This window comes from Pithys albifrons, chromosome 5 (assembly GCF_047495875.1).
Source record: "Pithys albifrons albifrons isolate INPA30051 chromosome 5, PitAlb_v1, whole genome shotgun sequence".
Classification (NCBI taxonomy): Eukaryota; Metazoa; Chordata; class Aves; order Passeriformes; family Thamnophilidae; genus Pithys; species Pithys albifrons.
In genome coordinates this window covers 34,065,422-34,084,315 of record NC_092462.1, presented here as the reverse complement: position 1 = coordinate 34,084,315, position 18,894 = coordinate 34,065,422, and the positions used below count along the sequence as shown (strand labels likewise).

General features: G+C 34.8%; 1 protein-coding gene across 4 annotated transcripts in view; it reads left to right on the top strand.

Annotated features, from left to right (window-relative positions):
* The window catches only part of FSTL5 (follistatin like 5), a 364,104-nt gene that overhangs the window by 155,021 nt on the left and 190,189 nt on the right, over positions 1-18,894 (top strand). For all 4 annotated transcript variants that reach the window (XM_071556179.1, XM_071556181.1, XM_071556177.1 and 1 more), the window contains one exon: positions 10,489-10,737. In XM_071556179.1, the coding sequence (XP_071412280.1) occupies positions 10,489-10,737 (249 nt within the window). The remainder of the gene's footprint in view (positions 1-10,488; positions 10,738-18,894) is intronic.

Sequence of the window (18,894 nt, the reverse complement as noted above, 5' to 3'; positions counted from 1 at the left end):
ATCTACATGTCTAATTTCATAAATTACTTGAAATCACTTGAGAAAGTATGACATATAACAAACTATATTGATGGGTATGAAAGTTAGTCGGCCTTTTGGAAATTCCATATACAACAAATATTACAACAAATATAACAGGATTTTCAGTTTCATTCATTTGAAACATTTCTCCACTTCTAGCTAAGCTATTGAAACAATTGACAGGGACTTGACCTCTGTTTGACCATAGGCTTCAGTTTAATTTTCTGCCATTTCTGATGGGAAGAAATGCAACAGCTGAACCAGATGTGTGAGTTACAAATCACTGTAAATGTTTTTGTAGACAGCACTCTCTTGAAGAGTAGTTTAAAATCGTCTTATGTTTTTGTATAATTCCTTCTGTAACTTGTACTTCTGAAATGCTTAAGGATGATCTATTACTATAGCCCTAGATTAATCCTCATGTAGCAATGCCAGTGGGATTCATCAAATTCTAATATTATCAAAAAAGTACTATTTTTTTCCATGTTTGTAGGGGCAATTTGTCACTAGACAGAAGTTATATCAACTAATACAAAAATCATGACAGTTTGACTCTCTGACCAGAATTTTTCTTTCTGTGGAAAGCTAAATGCTTTCTCATTCATAAAGATATATACACTTTTCTCAAAAGATTGATTTTCCATGATGTAGGAGATAGGACTTTGTATTTTGACTTCAGTTTCCTTTTGCATATTTATTAGACAAGAATAATCAATTCTATAGTGAACTATTTCTACAAAGACTACCAGATATAAAACTGAAACTGTATTTCTGTGGTTTAGAGTAAAACTAATTTTTTTTTTTTTAGGGATTATATTTCAAAGAAAATATCTTTAGTCTAAGCAAAGAAGGAGAAAAATTTTTCAGTGCTCATATTGTTTTTATATTTATTTGAGTAGATATGTCTGGTTTATCAGGTATTTTTCAATGGACCGATACATAGAATTTTTTTAAAGGGACTGTTTATGTAGGTTCTTGGTTTTATAAATTTATGAAAAAGAAATATTCTCATATGTCAAGATGATCATTTTTTGATACTTCACTTTCCCAAGTATTTCTAATTTTCATGAAGTGAGTTAACTCCTAATACTTTCAAAAAAAAAAAACACACAACTTTGCTGAATATATGAAGCAGATAGGATCAGTCCTGCTCTGAAAAAAAATAGGTCTATATACAGTGCATTATGCTATGCACCTCTTTTAGCTTACTTAAAATGACAGAATGAAGTCATGAAAGTTCAAGCATATTTGAAATTTATTTTTTTAGCAAAGTCCAGAGGGAAATGGTATTGCTTCACCATGCAGACATATGTTCTTTATAAAACCAAGGCTCCCTCTTACTGTCTCTAAAATAGTAACCTTCTATAGGTTGTTATGGTTTTTTTTTGGTGGTGGTGGTGGGTGTGTTGTAGTTTTTTGTTAGGTTTTTAAATTATTTGGTCCATTCTTGTCTGTTTGTTTGTTTGTTTTCATTTTCAGAAATCCCTATTGGTGTAAAAGTTTGTGGAATATAAACAAATGAAATTTAATAGTGTGTTATTAAGGTGGGTTATGGTCTTAGTGTTTGTGTTCCACACAAGCAAAGGACATGGAAAATTTTAGAATCTTACTACTTTTGTAAAAGAAATGGAATTAGAAATTCCATATATCAAAATTATTATGTTATTCTTCTAAATATATTTTTTTCCTAAAAAGTTCCACTGATTAATGGTTTGGATTATAGCACACTCCCCACAGTTTCTTTCTCAGATTTACTAATACCTGAGAAGCTCTCAAAGCTCCCACAGTGTTCCTGTATTGGGTTTGTCTGGGATGAAGTTAATTTTCTTCACAGCAGCCCACATAGCAATCTCATTGGTTACCAAGGCAGTGCTGAGTTTCATCTGTCACTGAACATTATTGGATAGCATAAAGGCCTTTTCTTTTTCCCACTCTGCCCCCCTCAACACAAGAAGTTGGGTGAGGACATGGCTGGTAAAACTGGTCCAAAGGATATCCCAGACCATATAATGCCATATGATGTTCTGATCAACAATAATAGCCGGGCAAAAGGAGGAGGACAGGGAGGATATTGGTGGTTAAGACATGGCCCTGTTACTTGTGCTGGTTTCCAAAAGATGCCCATGGAAACTAGTGAATAAATTCCTTACTGAATTCCTTCTGAATTCCTGGGAGAGTGAGCAAGTGACTGCCTGGGCAGTTACCTGCTATTCAGGGTCAACCCATCACAGATCCTTAGTAACAACTAGAAAAAAAATGGACAATGTAAAATTTACTAGGAGCAAATGTTTCACATCAGTAAAACTGAAAATACTTGACATTTCTTTTTAAGCTTTCCTTGAACAGTAATTATGCCGCACTTTAACCATATGGTTTAAATGCTGCTCAATATCTGTGCTACTTTTTCTAGTAGAGGTCCCTGGGGAAGGTAGGAGAAAGACATCACAGCTCTTTTCTGCAAGGAGGGCTTAGAACTGAAAAACTCTGACAAAACAGTGTTGTTTCAATGTCTAACACAGGAATTACTTATATCTGTATTATGGTATGCTATTTTGTACCACAGATAAATGAATGACCTTTTTAAGTAACTACTTGATGAGGGAATGAATTTTCTCTTTATAATATTGTTTCATATAGAAGCATATTTAATTCCAGGGAAAGCCACATATGCATATGGAGGAAACAGTAGTCTTTTGCTGTACTATTAAGTCAAAATGGACAAATCTGTTCCTTATGTGAAAAATCACCAAAGAGGAACAGTTGATATTATTGTGTGATTCAGCAGCTATGACCTTGGTTCTTGAAACTAAATTCTAACAGCCTTTCTAATCTTTAACTAAGTAAAAGGAAAATTCCAGTTGACAATTTAACTGAAACTTTTGTGTATTTTGATCATTGTTGTTAAAACAAATAATTTTTTCTTTTTCTTTTTTTTTTTTTTTTGAATAGCAAGTGATAAAGACTCAGGTTGTTTTGTCTGACTGAGTACTGAGCTAGCCCTTTGTGATATTCATCAAGCTTTACTTCAAATAGACTTTAAAATGTGTGAAAGGTTTCTCAGACTATGACCTTTTCAAAACTGCTGTCACTGTGATGCACATTTCCTGCTCTTGGTGACATAGGGTAATGTGTTTGGCAGAATAGAGGATTGCCTGCTGTGCTGCAATTGAAAAGCAATCAACCATTTGAATAAAGGTCCATGTATCTGTGATGAGGCAAACCTGTAATTTGTTTCCTGATTTGTTTTAAAGAAACTCTTTTTTGCCCCTGGTTTGATGTTAAATCAATAATAAATGTTTTTCCAAAGATAAAGATAATATGTGAGAAAGACAAACACAGTAATGCTAGGTACAGGTAAGGATTTAATTGAAAGTAACGAATTGCTGGCTTGACACTGGCCAAAGGGCATCACTCTACTTTTGCACATAGAGCCGGCGGTACTCTTATTCCAAATCTATTCAGCTGTTTGTGTCAGACCTGTATGCCTTTTCCATTCTCCTGTGTAAGGCAAGTAGCATGTCTGGAGCCCAGAGATCATTTTACCAATTTCATGGTCTCTGGTCAAATGTAAGGAGGGTGATTAATGAAAGGGATTTTTACAAGACTTAGTATTGTGCCCAAGGATTTCCTCCTAGCAGCAAAAGGGAATTGGGCAACACTTTCTTGGTTTCCACAGGCACATGAACTGTGCTTGCTAGGACAGTAACGTCACCTGAGGGAACTAGCAGACCCCTGGGCTATGAGGTTGCACAGCAGCACTTCAGTGGTGAAGTTGATTTTGGTAAAGACAGAAAGCTGAAGGGTACACCTCACTGGAGGACAGGTTGTGCAGTGGAGTTGTTATAGTAATTTATTATGCTCTAATATCAAATCAGTTGTTCAACAGCCCTGAGAGAAAGAAAAGTTTACAGAGGCAGAAACCTGCAGAAAACCTTTTTAATTGCAGGAGGCCAGACAGCTGCTGAGCCCCTCCTGATATGGTCACCTGGAGCAGAGCAAGCCCATAAAGGGAGTGCTACCAGGAAGAGGGAGGAGTATGTAAAGGCTCTGGCAGGTGGGAAAAGTTTCAGTTTATAAAGCAAAATATATTTTTTGTGTGTTTCTTGTTGCATTGTAGTTTTCCCTCATTTTCTTATGTGGTGTTTTTGCTCCCTGTTTTCATTTTGATTCAAGTAGAAGGGGTATGTTTTATTTTTATGTTTTCTGAGGAAACTAAATTCTGTGAATTTTGCTGAAGATGACTTCTAAGTTCTGGTAAGAGTAATGGATTCACATGAATGAAAATGCTAAACTGGTTGTTTCTGGCTAAGAGATGCAACTGGGGGGGGGGCAGGTTTCAATATTTCAGGTTAATAGCTGGGTATTCAACACTTACAGACCTTGGAATTAGTTCCTATTATTTTCTTATCCTTTTTTTTCACTCTAGTGTTGCATATTATTTTCTTTGTAAGTGTGGCACTTTCACCTAATTTTTCCCATCTTACCTTTACAGGAGAATAAGAAAGTTAAATTATTTGAATATGGATCACCATTCTCCTAAGTGTATTTAGCCTTGAATTTTGACGTTGAAAAAAATGTGTACAGTCTGTGTCTATTTCTGTTAATTAGTCCTAATCAATAAATATTAAGCACAACAGAAGTTTTCAATCAAATTATAGGGAGGTACAAATCTTTACAGTGCTTCCGATCCTCTTGCAAGAAAGTGGGGGTGAGGGAGAAAGAAGGGGGTCATGGTGCTTTTTTTTGTGTGTGTGAGTGTGGAAGGGTCATACAGGGAAGAAGAGAGGAGAGGACAGTAACAGACCCAGCCAAAAACTGATTTTATACACAGGCAAAGTAAACTATTGTATAAAGCACTCCACCTTGCTTGGCTGATGCTGAAAGAAAACCGTGACACAGCAAGCTGATGGTCAGCTATGTGTAAGATTTTCTTTCACTCCTACGGGGGGAGCAGGCCTGAGGGCTGTGACCTGCAAGGGGCTGTCCTTGAGGGCCGTGGGCTGAAGCTGCAGGTGCTCATCCTACCCCTGCATATGGTGCTTTTGTTTGCCCTCATTTTCCACCCTTCTATCCTTGAGCCACTATTGCAGCTGATGAACTCTTCAGTTTTGTCTCTGACTCTGGAAGACATTGAAGGAGACATAAATTGCTGTTTTCAATGACAGCTAGGAATAGCAGTTTAGGAAAAGAGTACATGACACAGAATTGCTTGACAAAGCGTCTTGACAGTGTCTTCAAAAGAATGAATGAAATATAAATTCCTACCAGTGCATCCAAAAGTTTGTGTAGAGTTTGGAATGTGGATAAATTAGTATTCAGTTGTTAAAACAGTATTGTTAGTTACAATATCAGCTCACACAACAACCAATTAACCAAAGATCCCATAGTTCAAAGTCAAGACATCAGATGAGGTGAGGTCCTCAGTCACCATATTTGGAAAACAGATTGGTAAGGAGAATTTGAAATCCTTTATCTTTTTTTAAAAAAAATGTATGTTCTGTTAGTTACGTGGTGGAAATTTATTGCTATAAGCATTATTTTGAAAAATTTCAAACATTTTTTCATTTACTCTAAAATAATCCACTTTATATAGATATATATTTTGGTCCCTGCCCTAAATATTCTTAATCACAATTTAAAATTGCTAAATTATTGAAGATTTTCTAGTATGAAGAGTGCTGGGTTATGAGTAATGCAGATTCAGTGTCATGCTCAGTCCATTTAATTACAAGCTGGTCTTGCTAGTTAAATTAAAATTTGTTGAGGAACTGATGCAAAAAATACTATAGTTTAAGATTAGAAAAGATCTAGAGCTTTAATATTTATGAGCAGGTACAGTTCCATACTGTCATGCTCAGTGTTAATGCCCTACCGGTGTTGATCAATCTTATTTGCTTCTTTTTCTTTTTACTGCCCTTTTTTCTCCCCACTGATGTTCCTGAGATATTTCTGCTTTGTTTGAATCTTGAGACTACAGTGAACACTAACAAAATAAGGATTACAGTCTTGGTTGAGCCTTGCATAGATTGTGTATTAAACAAAGATGTAAATGTAGAATTGAAATGGTCATTTACAGAATTGTTTTAAACAAGAGGGAGCAATGGGACACCAGAAATAACCATCAGTTATTTGTACCCAAGATATCAATGCATTATATCCAAAAATACCTGCCACTTTGTTTTGCATGACATGTAGGTAAGGCAGTAAGCTATGGTAGAAGCCATGAATGCAAATTATGTTGTTAGAGAAATACAAAAAACAGTGAGTCTGTGAGAGAGGGCTCAACACACAGAAGGCCTGTGTGTGTGTTCCAACTGTATAACGTGGTGATTCATTCTATTACAAATTTCAAAAGTTTCCATGTGGAATATCTCTTTAAACTGATTAGTTAAAAGGAAAAAGTATGTATTTCTGTGAGCCTTTTGCATGCTATAGCATACCCTACATTCCCAAGTGTAGATGATGTGTGACCTACAATTTGCTGAATTCTTGGTGCTGTTGAACTAGCTTTTAAATAGGAAAACTGTAAAAGAAATCCTAACTGACAACTTGAAACCGTTTTGTTTGTTTGCTTGTTTTTTCTTTTTTTCTCTCTTTTTTTCCTTAAAAGCTAAAACAATTTCACTTTCTCTACTTTTTAAAAAAGAAAAACTCTTTCTTTAATATTCTTTCATTTTATGGCTGTTTAGAGTTTTAAAGTTCAAGAGAATGTGAAAAGCTATGGGATTGCTTTGGCTTAAATCTTTCTACATTGAGATGGAACAAAACATGTTTTCCCCCATAGTACTGTAGATCATCTCAGAATGCATAGATATTATAGTTATTTGACTGAAAATTCAGAGTTCATTGCTAATATGGGTATACATTTTCCTATTTTTGTGTTGTGGTACTTGACTTGCTGATCACCACATAAACAATACCAAATTGCTGAAAAAATATTAGCATTCATGGTTAGATTATTTGTCATCCTGACTTACTTGTTTTTAGTCTCTTAATATTGAAAATGCTGGACTGCTTGGCTTCTTTACTAAATTATTGAATTGTATCTAAATATAGAAATTTAAGTTCATCTCACACTATTTCACTTTCTAAATTTAAATGCTTAGATAGATGAACAGCCTTCTGAAAAAATTGGTGTTTGAGATGGTGATAGTCTCCTTAGTGGGTGCTGCATCCTAAGCAATTTTATCCCAGGACGCTTATTTACACTGGCATTCAAATCACCCAACTAAACAACCAAAAAGACCACCTAAAAACCCCCAACAAACTGAAGGAAAAAATAGTGCCTTTTCAGTTGTCACACCATCAAAAGTATACCTCCATTAATAATAATTCCAGGAAGGAAGAGTAATAGTGTAGATTTCCTGAGAGTCACTGAAATACTCCGATGTTTCATGAACGGCCTGTGAATCGCAGCTCACATTGACTGAAAATATGGGGAGGTATTGCTAAAGACAAAATTCCTGTAACTTTGTAGCAGTTCTATTTTCTGATAAAAATTATGGAAATTCTTTTTTAGAAACATAAATTAAAAAGAAGGATTTGTCAAATGATTCTTGCAAGTTGTGTTGGAGCAGTGAAAAATTGCAGAAGTTGGTTTTATTTAAGCTGAGGGTTTTTTGTTTGGTTTGGATTTTTATTGCTGTCTAAACCCATTTATTAGTATCCTACAGTAGCTATTTATTATTTATTAGTTTGTTTACATTTTCAGAATCGGGTGCACTTTAGTTCAAATTTATGTTTGTTAGCATTTTGTCACCTCATTTGTAATTGCACTGATTTTACTTTTTTTTTTCCTATGAGTGGTGTGATAATCTGCTAACCACTGGTTGGCAGACTATTTGAGAGTACACTTTTAAACTGTTTCTTCTTAAATATGTACCATATGTGTTATAAACCACTTTAAACACTACATAGGGTCTCCTTTTCAGCACAGAAATGTACTTGTTTAACCTGCTAGACTTAAGGCTATAAATTCTTCAGACTATGTCTGGAAAAAGCATCCTTCTTTTATTGAGGTCAATGGGAATTTTACCACAGACTTCAGCTGAAGGAGTAGCATATGCAGTGATGTATGCAAATATAGGTATTGATTTGGAATAGTTAATGGTGTGAAACTGAAGCATTTATAAAAGATTTAATAACAAATATAGTTTTTCGTTAGAGCTAAAATCTTGTTTGTTTATTGCTGTACACAATTAGCCTATGTTGACCTATACCAATATTATAAATTTATATATATACATTATGTAAATCATTCTTCCTTATCTGAAAGAAGCTCTTTTGCATTCAGTCATCAGATTCAATTATAGCAATAAAATGAAGTCCCAAGTGAAGTCTTAAATCAGTTCTGTTTTCATAGTAATATGCAACACAGTGCATTTTGAGTCACCATACATTTGTCAATAATTCAGAGAAGCTTTCAGACTGAGATCTCTATTTTTTATTCAGAAAGAAGAAACAATAATTATCTATTGACTTGGGTCTCAAACTAATAATTCCATCACTTCAAAGTTGTTCTTAAAGTCAGTAATATGTGTATATAACCTATGTGGTAAAGTACTCTTGGACATTGCAAGACATAACTTGAGGCTGATACTAACAGAAGGAAATTGGGTTTACATTAATTTCTGTCAGTCAATGTCTGTTACTTGTACATAGTGGTGATACATTGGCATAAGGAGAAGTATTTTCAAAAAGTTTTGGGAAATTTTTAATGTTGAATTGAGTTTGCCTGTTTCAAGTCACTTTGGTTCAAGAGTGCTTAACCCACCATCAGTCTGGTCTATACATGTGAATAAAAATCACTGTAGTGCAGTTGTATCAGCCATATGCAAATATGTAGTCCTCTTAACTCTATGCTGAAATTAAGTAATACAATGAAAGGATGTCATTAGTCAAAATTTTATGGTTGTGTGCTTTCTATAGTACATTTGTCTAGAAAATTTGTGCCGTATGAGAAAGCAAGAAATCAAAGCATGGTTGTCTAATGAAAGCTTAACAAGAAAAAGTGGTAAGATTTTATTTCTGCCACTAAAGCGAAGAACATAAATTCTCCCTGTTACAAGAAATGTGTGTCAAACCATGGTATTGATGTGTTAGCACTTCAGTACAGGAAATTAATCTGATATGACCAAATTACTACCAAATTATGACTTGAAATTTGTTTGTTCACATTATTTTTATGTGGGTTTGCCAAGTATTATTCAGCTAGAGTGTGAGGATATGGAAAGTATTTCATAGATTTAAAATGCTAGATGTTTGTTCTGCAGATTAGGAATGTGGAGCAGGAGAATAAAATGAAGTAACTGTGAAGGGCACTGTCTATTGCCACATTTGGAGACATTTTAGTATTTTTATGCTTATTTTAGACACAATTATATTATCAGAACATCTATGTAATTGAAGTGTTAGTAATTGCAATTGACAATTCTGTTTCCATTTTCATATCATACACTTTCCCTCACCAAGAAGCCATAGTTCTATGGCAGTTAAAATGAAAATTGAAGATACAATAAGGAAATATTACTGTGCACTGAACTTTCCCTTTCCACAAGAGATCTGCTCCTGACAAACAGTAATCATCTTACATCATGACAGCAGCACAGATGGGATAGAAAGCAGACACGTGGCTATAGTAGCCTAATGTAGACAACCCATTTCCATGTTTTAGGAGCAGAAGAAACTGCAAGTTATGGCCAGTAGAAACTCCTTACTCTCTACTGCAGCACTCTTAAAGCTCTATTTGCTATCCAAATAATATTTGTCCTCTTTGAAATACCAGTAGGGCCTCATTTGACTCCTAGCCAGTATTCTCTTGAATGTCCTGCTCATCCATGCTCTGTTTCCTGAAATGTCTTTCTATAGACACCATAGTTTTGTTGGGTTTTAGGTTTTTAGGGTTTTTTAATACTTGATGTTGTTCAAGAGCCTTGACTCAGCTCAAGTTATTCTCATGTATCATTCTCAATGTGTGAAAGTGTATCTTATTTGCCTGTCAAAATTTGTGGATATTCTGGATGATGCTTTTAGTCATATGGTTTAGTTTTAGGTTGTCCTGTGAGGAGCATAGAGTTGGGCTCAATGATCCTTCTGAGTACCATCCAACTATGATCCAAATTCTAGAGAATGCATTGTTCTATTACATGCAATAGTATAGCAATCTTGGATGAAAAATTTCAATATATATTTAAAGAGACAAGATTTTCTATGAATTTTTTAATTAAGAATTAAACTTGTTACTAGATCTTACTCTTAATTTCAGTTAGTCTATGACAATGACTAAAAGTATAAAAGTCATGGTAAAGAGATTAAATTTGTTTCATTTCTGGCTGACCTATGTTAAACATTAGTGCAGGATGTAACAAAAGACAGTCTCACTTTATTTACACAATTCAATCTGGTTTGTATCTTACATGCAAATAAGAAAAATGTCAACAATCAAGATGTTTTTTGTTTTTTTTTAAGGATATCTTGGTCATGATGGCCACTTTGGATCCTGTGAAAACAAGTACTGTGGTCTGGGTAGACACTGTGTTGTGAATGGGAAGACTGGTCAAGCTGAGTGTCTGTGCATGGAGCACTGCAAGCCACACTACAAGCCTGTGTGTGGTTCTGATGGAGAATTCTATGAAAACCACTGTGAAGTGCACAGGGCTGCCTGTCTGAAAAAGCAAAAGATCACCATTGTACACAATGAAGATTGTTTCTTTAAAGGTAAGCGTGACTGAACAATACCTGGAATATTGCTATCAAGTATGTGTTTTCAAGCAGTTCAGTTAAATCTCTGGAGTCTGCACTGAGTGTACAGTGAATAAATGACTTGAAGTTAATACAGTAAGTATTGCACTCCAGAGATATCTTATGGATTTTTTTTTTCCTTTTATTTATGCTCAGTGCTCTGGGCAATCACCCCTTTTTAACTTGAATAAACCAGTTGTCTCTTGGAAATTAATCTATGGCAGCTTACCTTAGAAATGTTGTTGCTGACTTCATTCATCTGAATGTACCTACAGTCCCAAAGCCAGAAGGATGTTAATCTTTGTTACAGGAAAAACAGAATTTAGTATTTCAGAGGGGTTTTGGAAGGTTGCAGGACTTGAGTATTGAAGTTGATAGACCATCAGCTTGTTCATGGCTAAATGGGTCTTCCTTGCTTTGAATTTGGACAGTGAAAAGTTTATGAAAGCATACAAATTTGGTTACTTTTAAGTCTTCTGAATGCTGAGAGATACACCTTATAGTAAGCATTTTATGCTGAAGATATCAACTATAGTCATTTGTGCTTTTATTGTTGTTTTGGGTTTTCTGTTCGTTTGGTTGGTTGGTTGGGTTTTGTGTTTTTTGTTTTGTTTTTTTTTTTTGTGTGTGTGTAATTTGAGGACACATTGCAGGTTTCTGCAATTTTGCCAATCCAGACCTTGATTAAAAAGTGTTCATGAGTACTTTGACAGATTTGCAGCATGCTTTTACTTGTCAAAACAGGTGGATGATTTGGGGGGGTAGGGGAAATGTTTTTAAATAAGGCACTTTTTTATTAGTCTACCTAGGATTTAAATTGATTCATATTCTTTTTAAAGACTGTCCTATTTTTGTTAACATTCTTATATGCTGTGAATATATTTGCACTCTGGGTAATAGCAACTAATAACTACGAGCATCACAGAAAGAAGTCTACTAAAATAGTTCTGTTAAATTGATTTTGTAGGAAACAATCTAGTTTTACTTGAATACAATCTTGTAAATTCTGGTTAAAATTCTAGAAAAAGGTTATTCAAATGAAGCTATTTTTAAAATTTTAAAAGTTGATTTTTTCACTACATGTATCATCAAGAAATTGCTCTTTCAATGAAGAGTTGGGCTTTTTTTTTTTTTTTTTTTTCCAAATCCAAACTCCTATGCACCTATGCAGCTCATTGTCCATGTGGAGACCAGTGGAAGTGATGTCCCTCAGGAGTCAGTACTGGGGCAGATACTGTTCAACATCTTTGTCAGTGACATTGCTACGTAGTGGGATCAAGTGCCCTCTCAGCAAATTTGCTGGTGGCACTAAGCTGTATGATGCAGCCAACACATTGAAGAGAAGGGATGCTATCCATAGGCACCTTGGCAAGCCTGAGAGGTGGGACAGTGAAAACCTCATTAAGTTCAACAAAGTGAAGTATGAGGCACTGTTACTGGGATCACGGCCATCCCAGACACACCTATAGATTGAGTTGAGAAGTGATTGAGAGAAACCCTGTGGAGAGGAACTTGGGGATGATGGTTAAAGAAAAACTCACCATAAGCTGGCAGTGTATGCTCATAATCCAGAAAGCCAATCAAATCTTGGGCTGCATCAAAAGGACGAGGCCAGCAGGTCAAAGGAGGTGATTCTGCCCCTCTTTTGTGCTCTTGTGAGAGCCCACCTGGAGTATTGCATTCAGTTCTGGTGTCCCCAACATGGGAAGGACATGGAACTGTTGGAGCAAGTACAGAGGCCATGAAGTTATAAGAGGAAGCACCTCCCCAACAGAGACAGGCTAATAATGTTGAGGCTGTTCACTTGGGAAAAGAGGTCGCATTGAGACTTGATAGAAGCCTTCCAGTATCTAAAGGGGGACTGCAAAGAAGCCAGAGAGGAATTCTTTTTCCGAAACTGTAGGGTTAGGACATGGAGTAATGGGTACAAATTGAAAGAAGAGAAATTTAGGTTAGATATTGGGAATAAATTATTTACTGTGAGGAGGGTAAGCCACTGGAACAAGTCGTCTTGGAAGGCTGTGGATGCTTTCTCAAAATTCTTCAATAAAGGCTAATCTGACCTCGGGCAGGATGGGAGGGGAAAGATGTTCCTACCAGAATGCTTACAAGTTTCTGTTAGATGATAGAGTAGTCACTGTCAACAATGACTATATTATGACAGCAGATAAGTATTTTTGTTTTCTGATTCATTGCTAATAATTGATTTTCAGATCAAACTGCTGTATTTTATGTGTTCTAAACTTTACCTCTTACAAGGTCATGCTTTGGGGCTTTTGGGTTTCAAATTCTCATATTGAGTTGATTCCCTCTTTCCCCTCTTTTCCCTTTTCAGGCAGAAATATTTCTTTATGAATAAATTTTAGGGTTTAGTTTGGGTATGCAGTTCAAGATCAGAGATGCCAAGCGATACATCTCATTTTAATGGGTAAGCTTACCAGAAAACACTTTAGTATTCTGTGTCTGGAGAATAAAATTTTATAAGCAAATGTTCCATATACCCAATTAACATTACAATAGCAGCTAGGTAGCTAAATTATTTAAATAATGCATCTTGTAGCTGAATGATTTATGGTTGATCTCAAACATCATGAAATCTACTTAATGGTTTGAAAATTGCCCTTTTAAATACTTACATGATAAGTGGAGTTAAAGGATTGACTTCCTAAATGAAAGAGATCTTTGGCTTATATATTGAAACTCCATCAGCATCACTGAGAATTGTGTGTCTTAGCCTTTTATTTTAGATTATTTATCACCAGATATCACAGTCTAGATGTCAAATAATCTTCAGTTATATTTTCATTTTTATATTCATTCTTGGTTTCACCTTCTTAAACCCAGGACAGTAAATTGAAATAAGAGACTAAAACCTTACCCCATCACAAACTTTGTCTTGTGTTTTCTTTGCACCCTGAGCTGTTTCTATATTTTACATTATATTTATTTGCACACAGTGATGCACTCAGTCATTATGACAGATGGCAATTTGTTTGGAATCCTCAGGAATGCAACAAATATTCCTATGTAATATGAAATTTATAGAATATCTCTGGAGTAAAGTTTACCTCATATGTAAGCTTTTTACTTATAGTAGCTTATGCAGCATCCTTATGATGTCAACAATATTTTAAATTCTTCACTTTCTATTTCTGTCTTGTTTTTCATTTGGCCAATACTTTATTAAACAGTCTGTGAGCTTCAGATTTCTTACTACAATTACTAAAATGTCTGGATTTCTGAAGAGTGCTATAACATTTGCTTTTCAGACTGTTCACAAAAGAGAAAGTAGAAGCTTAGGTAAGAGAGTTTTTTCCTGTGACCAAGTTGTTCAGAGGAGTGAGGATAAGAGCCGACTATGGAAAAGTTCAAAATAAGTATGGGCCGACTGGAAAAAGTTCAGAAGACATTAGCAGGAATGACTAAAAGTAGTAAATAGCTTAAAGGGTATATGAAGGTATCTTTAAAAATCATCAGGGCATGCTAAGAGTAGACATGAGTAGTCTGCCTTGTATTCCAATAAAAAAAAAATCATCAAATAAGTAAGCAGGAACAGGTTCAAAACAAGCTTTGGTGTTTTATATACAGCAAAGCTCATGAGTAAAAGCAACCTAGAATTTCAGAAGCAGACTCTAAGTACTAGAGGAAAGGCTGTAGGCTTTTCCTTTTGAAAAAAGGCTGGGGGAAGTGAGTTGAACTAAATCCCTACAGTAGCTCACAGAAAAGATCTAGAACACTGGTCTAGCCTCTACTGTGACTTCAATAGATTAGTTCAAAGATTTTAGGGGGTTTGTGTGTGATTTGTGTTCTAGGTGAGTGTGGTCTTAGACTGGCTCTTGAAGTGTTGACACATTAATTTAAAAGTACTGAGATTTATTTAATCTCATTTGATGCTCATATGCTTCAAAAGCAAGTCTCTAGTTTCACTTCAGGAAATATTTCATCTCTTAAATAGAAATCTTGAACAGTCATTTAACGTTGATAATTAGCCAGTATTTCAAAAGAAATGTATGATAATGTGAATAACATCATGCTGCAGTATTTTCATTGCAAAAGAACTTTTTTATAATGTGTATTTGCTTTCTTACTTTGATTATCACTTGGCTTCTCTGTTGAAGTTCTCAAAAACATCATTATTGCACTCTTTCTGGAGGCTTGAATTCCTGCAGATAGCATACACCCTTAAGGCTGCTGCCGATAAACTGTCAAGCTTCAGCTATCACTCAAGATGTATGTTCAGCATAGACTGGATTGTGAAAAAAAACCCCAACTCTTTCAGAGCCCTGTCAGAAGACTGAGAAGTAAGAAGGATTCTGCTTGATCTTGAAGTTTAATAGAGCATAGGAGTTTGACTTGGATTAGTATTTCAGCTGATGATCTCATATGTTCACTTTAATCCAACACTTAAGATATTAGTCTTAAACACTGAATTCATACAGGTATTCTATGTTTTTGACTGTTAACATTAGTAATTGCACATTCACAGACCAATAAAAATCACTGTTAATGTCATGTGTACCTCTTCTTTTAGTACTGTATTGAACAGTTATGAACTAACCGATGGTAAAAAGGGGTTTTTTGATGTTCTTTGAAACCATGCTACATTTTAGCACTGTTACTGTAGACTACTGTCCTCACATGCTTCATTTTATTGACTTGCATTGCTCATGAGATTTGAAAATCTCTTGTTTTTCCTTCAACATCTGTGCAATTGTCAAAAATAACTCTCTTAAATTCCCCACAGTTATCATATATTGCATAAAGTAACTGGCATGCAAGGCCTACATATGTAATATCTGCTACTAAAGCTGCAGAGTGAAAAGAGCTTCAAGATATTTGTGAGAACTTGCATATAACAAGCTTAATTTAAGAAATAAACATTCAGCAGACCCTGATCATGTTGTACCACTTTGCAGCTAAAGTTGTGACCTCTACTCTTTCTTTTCACCTTTGAATTAAATTCTTAAGCTTAAAATGTAGGATGGGGCAATGGCAAGCCTCAAACCTTATGAATATGTGCTTGGGGTTTTTTGACTGGCTAAAGATGCACTGTAAAGACATCCCATATTTTCAGTGTCTAGAGCAGTCCCAATCTTTTCATATCAGTTCCTTCAATATTCAAATAAGTGTATTAATAAGTTCTAACCTGTTATATATTCTGCATTCATATATTGTTAAGGAATTAGTGTTCTCTAGATAATAGCTGTACAAAACTTAATAAAGTGTAAAATTTTTTGTAAGGTCACCACCGCTGTTTGATATTACACAGAGATGTGTCTACAGACATCATAGATTTTGAGTGGTAGCAAATTTTAAAATTTAAATGCTTCCAGTAATGATGTTGTAGCACCAGGTGATTTCTCAAGGTCCCTTTCAACCTCAACCATTCTGTGCACAAGCATCTTGAGAAGCATCCTTACTTATGTGTCTTTAGCCTGGTTTTGAAGAAGCAGAATTTAGCACACTGTGCTAAAATTCAGCTAATATTTTCTGGTACTGTTGAGGAAGCATTGAGAGATCAGAGGAAGAGAAACAGAAGTAGAGCTGTGGCAAAATGTGATCAGTGGAGAGGTAGCATTAGAGTCCTACTTATGCCCTCACTTTTAACCTTTGGCCTGCAGCCAGGATAATGCTGCTCACAGGACAGATATGGTTTCCTCTTTTCCTGCTTTTTTGGTACTGTCATAAATGCTGACACATTGCTAGCAGTACAAGGATTGTACAAGTATGGTTCAAATCATCTCTACATCCTCAATTTCTGTGCTCAAATGACCTTTATAAAAAGGTTTAGGAAAAGGCAGTAAAACCACCACACAAATTCTTTTAATGCATTCTCAACACAGTAAATCAAATGAAATTTGAAGTGTTTTGTCATAAATTTATAATAATGGAAGTCTTTAGGCAGATATGCATAATTTTTTGGTTTAGAGTAAGCACAGTATTAAGCTATTGCACAGTGGCTTGCCTAATGTAAACTTGAAAAAGTTTTATTTTAATAATGTCGGAATTGTCATTAGGTCTTGTGGGATTTTTTTTCTGATGGAACATACTGTTGGCTTTTAAAATTCATTAGCAATTGGATACGTATACAAGGCATTGGCATGATATTTGTAATTCAAGTTGGCTGGTATGTGATATACCAACTTAAAAAAAAGCCATAGCATCTTTTACAAACCCTGAAGAGAAGCAGCCATGCAGAAATGATTTTTAATTTCCATTTCTGTGTCTAGTAGCTAATAATGGAAAGAGTAAGTAAATCTACAGTGAATAAAACCCATATGTTAAAAGTTTTCTCTTGTGGATTGCTGTTTGCTCTCTTTTAATAGGGAAATAGAAATATTTGTGGGTTTACCATAAACTAAAACTAGGAAACTAATGTTACCTTTTCAGCATTGTTTGTTTTTAATGTGTATCACCGTAAAGGAGCTTGAGAAATGGAACACGGGTTCAAGGAAACTTGATCTACTCATTTGACAGCACCTAGTTTAAGCAAATTCTGTCAATATCCCTAAATGTTGGTTTGGTTTTTTTTCAATTTTCTTGGAATCTAATGGAAAGGGCACAATTTAAGTAATGAGATGCAAGAGCAAGGTGCTTCCAAATTCAAATTCTTAGTAGATTGATGATTTCTGTTTTTTTTTCCTTTCATTTGTCTCATCTTTTGACTAGAACACATTAAAGGACAAAATCAACTTCCTGCTGCCGTACTTGTGATAGCAGCTACCAGGTTGCTATGCTTTAAATTTTTAAAGTCATGTCATGAAAAACTGTTAGAATTAACCAGAAAAAATTGAATGTATTACCTTAGTTCAAAAAATATTTATACCGCTGTAGCCAGTGTTCATACTTTTACTACCGTAACAGAAAGCATTGCAAGCAAAAGACAATAATATAAACTTTGACAGAGATTTGTAGTAAGTGATTCAATGACAGCATTTTATTTGGTATGGAGTTGTTGATACCACACAATACTCCTTTGGACATAGACTGCAAAACAGACATGGCTCATGTTGAAGTTTATATGGAATTGCCAAAACAGTCCTCCAGCTAAAACTGATTTTAAAGGATTAATTTCAGGAATTCAAAATAGTTAATTTTTACCTGTCTAATTTAGTTCTCTGTTTGACTCTGAACTTCTCCCTTTTGCTATCATTGAAAACAGAGCTTTGTTACTAATTATTTACAAATAATTTCTATAAAATTAGCAAAATTTATATTATTTGAAGTTTTCATTTTCATGAAGAAACTAGCCTGCTCTCATTGGCCTTAGCAAATGTACTTTTCCTTATACTCAAGCACAGAGTAAATAAAATTTGATAAATCAGGTGATGAAATCCAATTTGATCCTTTAGTTTTCTCTTTATGTGGAATGATAACAAGGCTTTAATTTAAAATTGTTGAAAGCAAGCAACAGAAATAAAGGAAAACAGATTGTAGCAAAAGTAAGTTAGACTGTAGCCCAAAGAAATAAGTTAAGTAAAATTATACAAAACTTCCCCTTGCTAAGAATGATGTTTTATATTTTTGTATGTGCTTGCATTGGCTTTGGGTACAATTAAAACCTGAACTATGTATTGCCAGGAAAGTTTGTTTCCCTCAGGGCTGGAACAGATGGTGGAGATTTTTACTTTTCATGATTTAGAGACCAAGTCTGCTGAATCTCAACAAGAAAAAGTATTTTTGCCAAAGAAAAATGCTGATGTTGGCATTAAATCAGTAGAATTCTTAGCTGAATTCTCTGGAGATTTATTACTTAGACTCCTGGTAAATAGGCAGTGTATTGAAGTTTTGCTATTAGCAGTGTTTTAATATAGATTTGATATCAATCTAATAATGTTAGTAATACTGAATAGGAAAAGTGCTGTTGATGAATAAAATTGCAAGTTTTAATTACTATTCAGTCTTTGTTTGGATATTTAACTGTGAAGGAGGAAGGTATGAATCAGCACTTTCAAGTCACTTTGATAATTAGAAGAATAAAAATCTAAATGCACAGAGAGTAACAGAACTGTTGTTAATCATGAGCAGAAGTAAATTCCATTTTCTTAATCCCACCTGGAAAATGAGAAAAAAGTACTCCTTAACCTAGTAAAATGGCAAGCCTGGTATATCAGTAAAAATAAAAAAATCTGC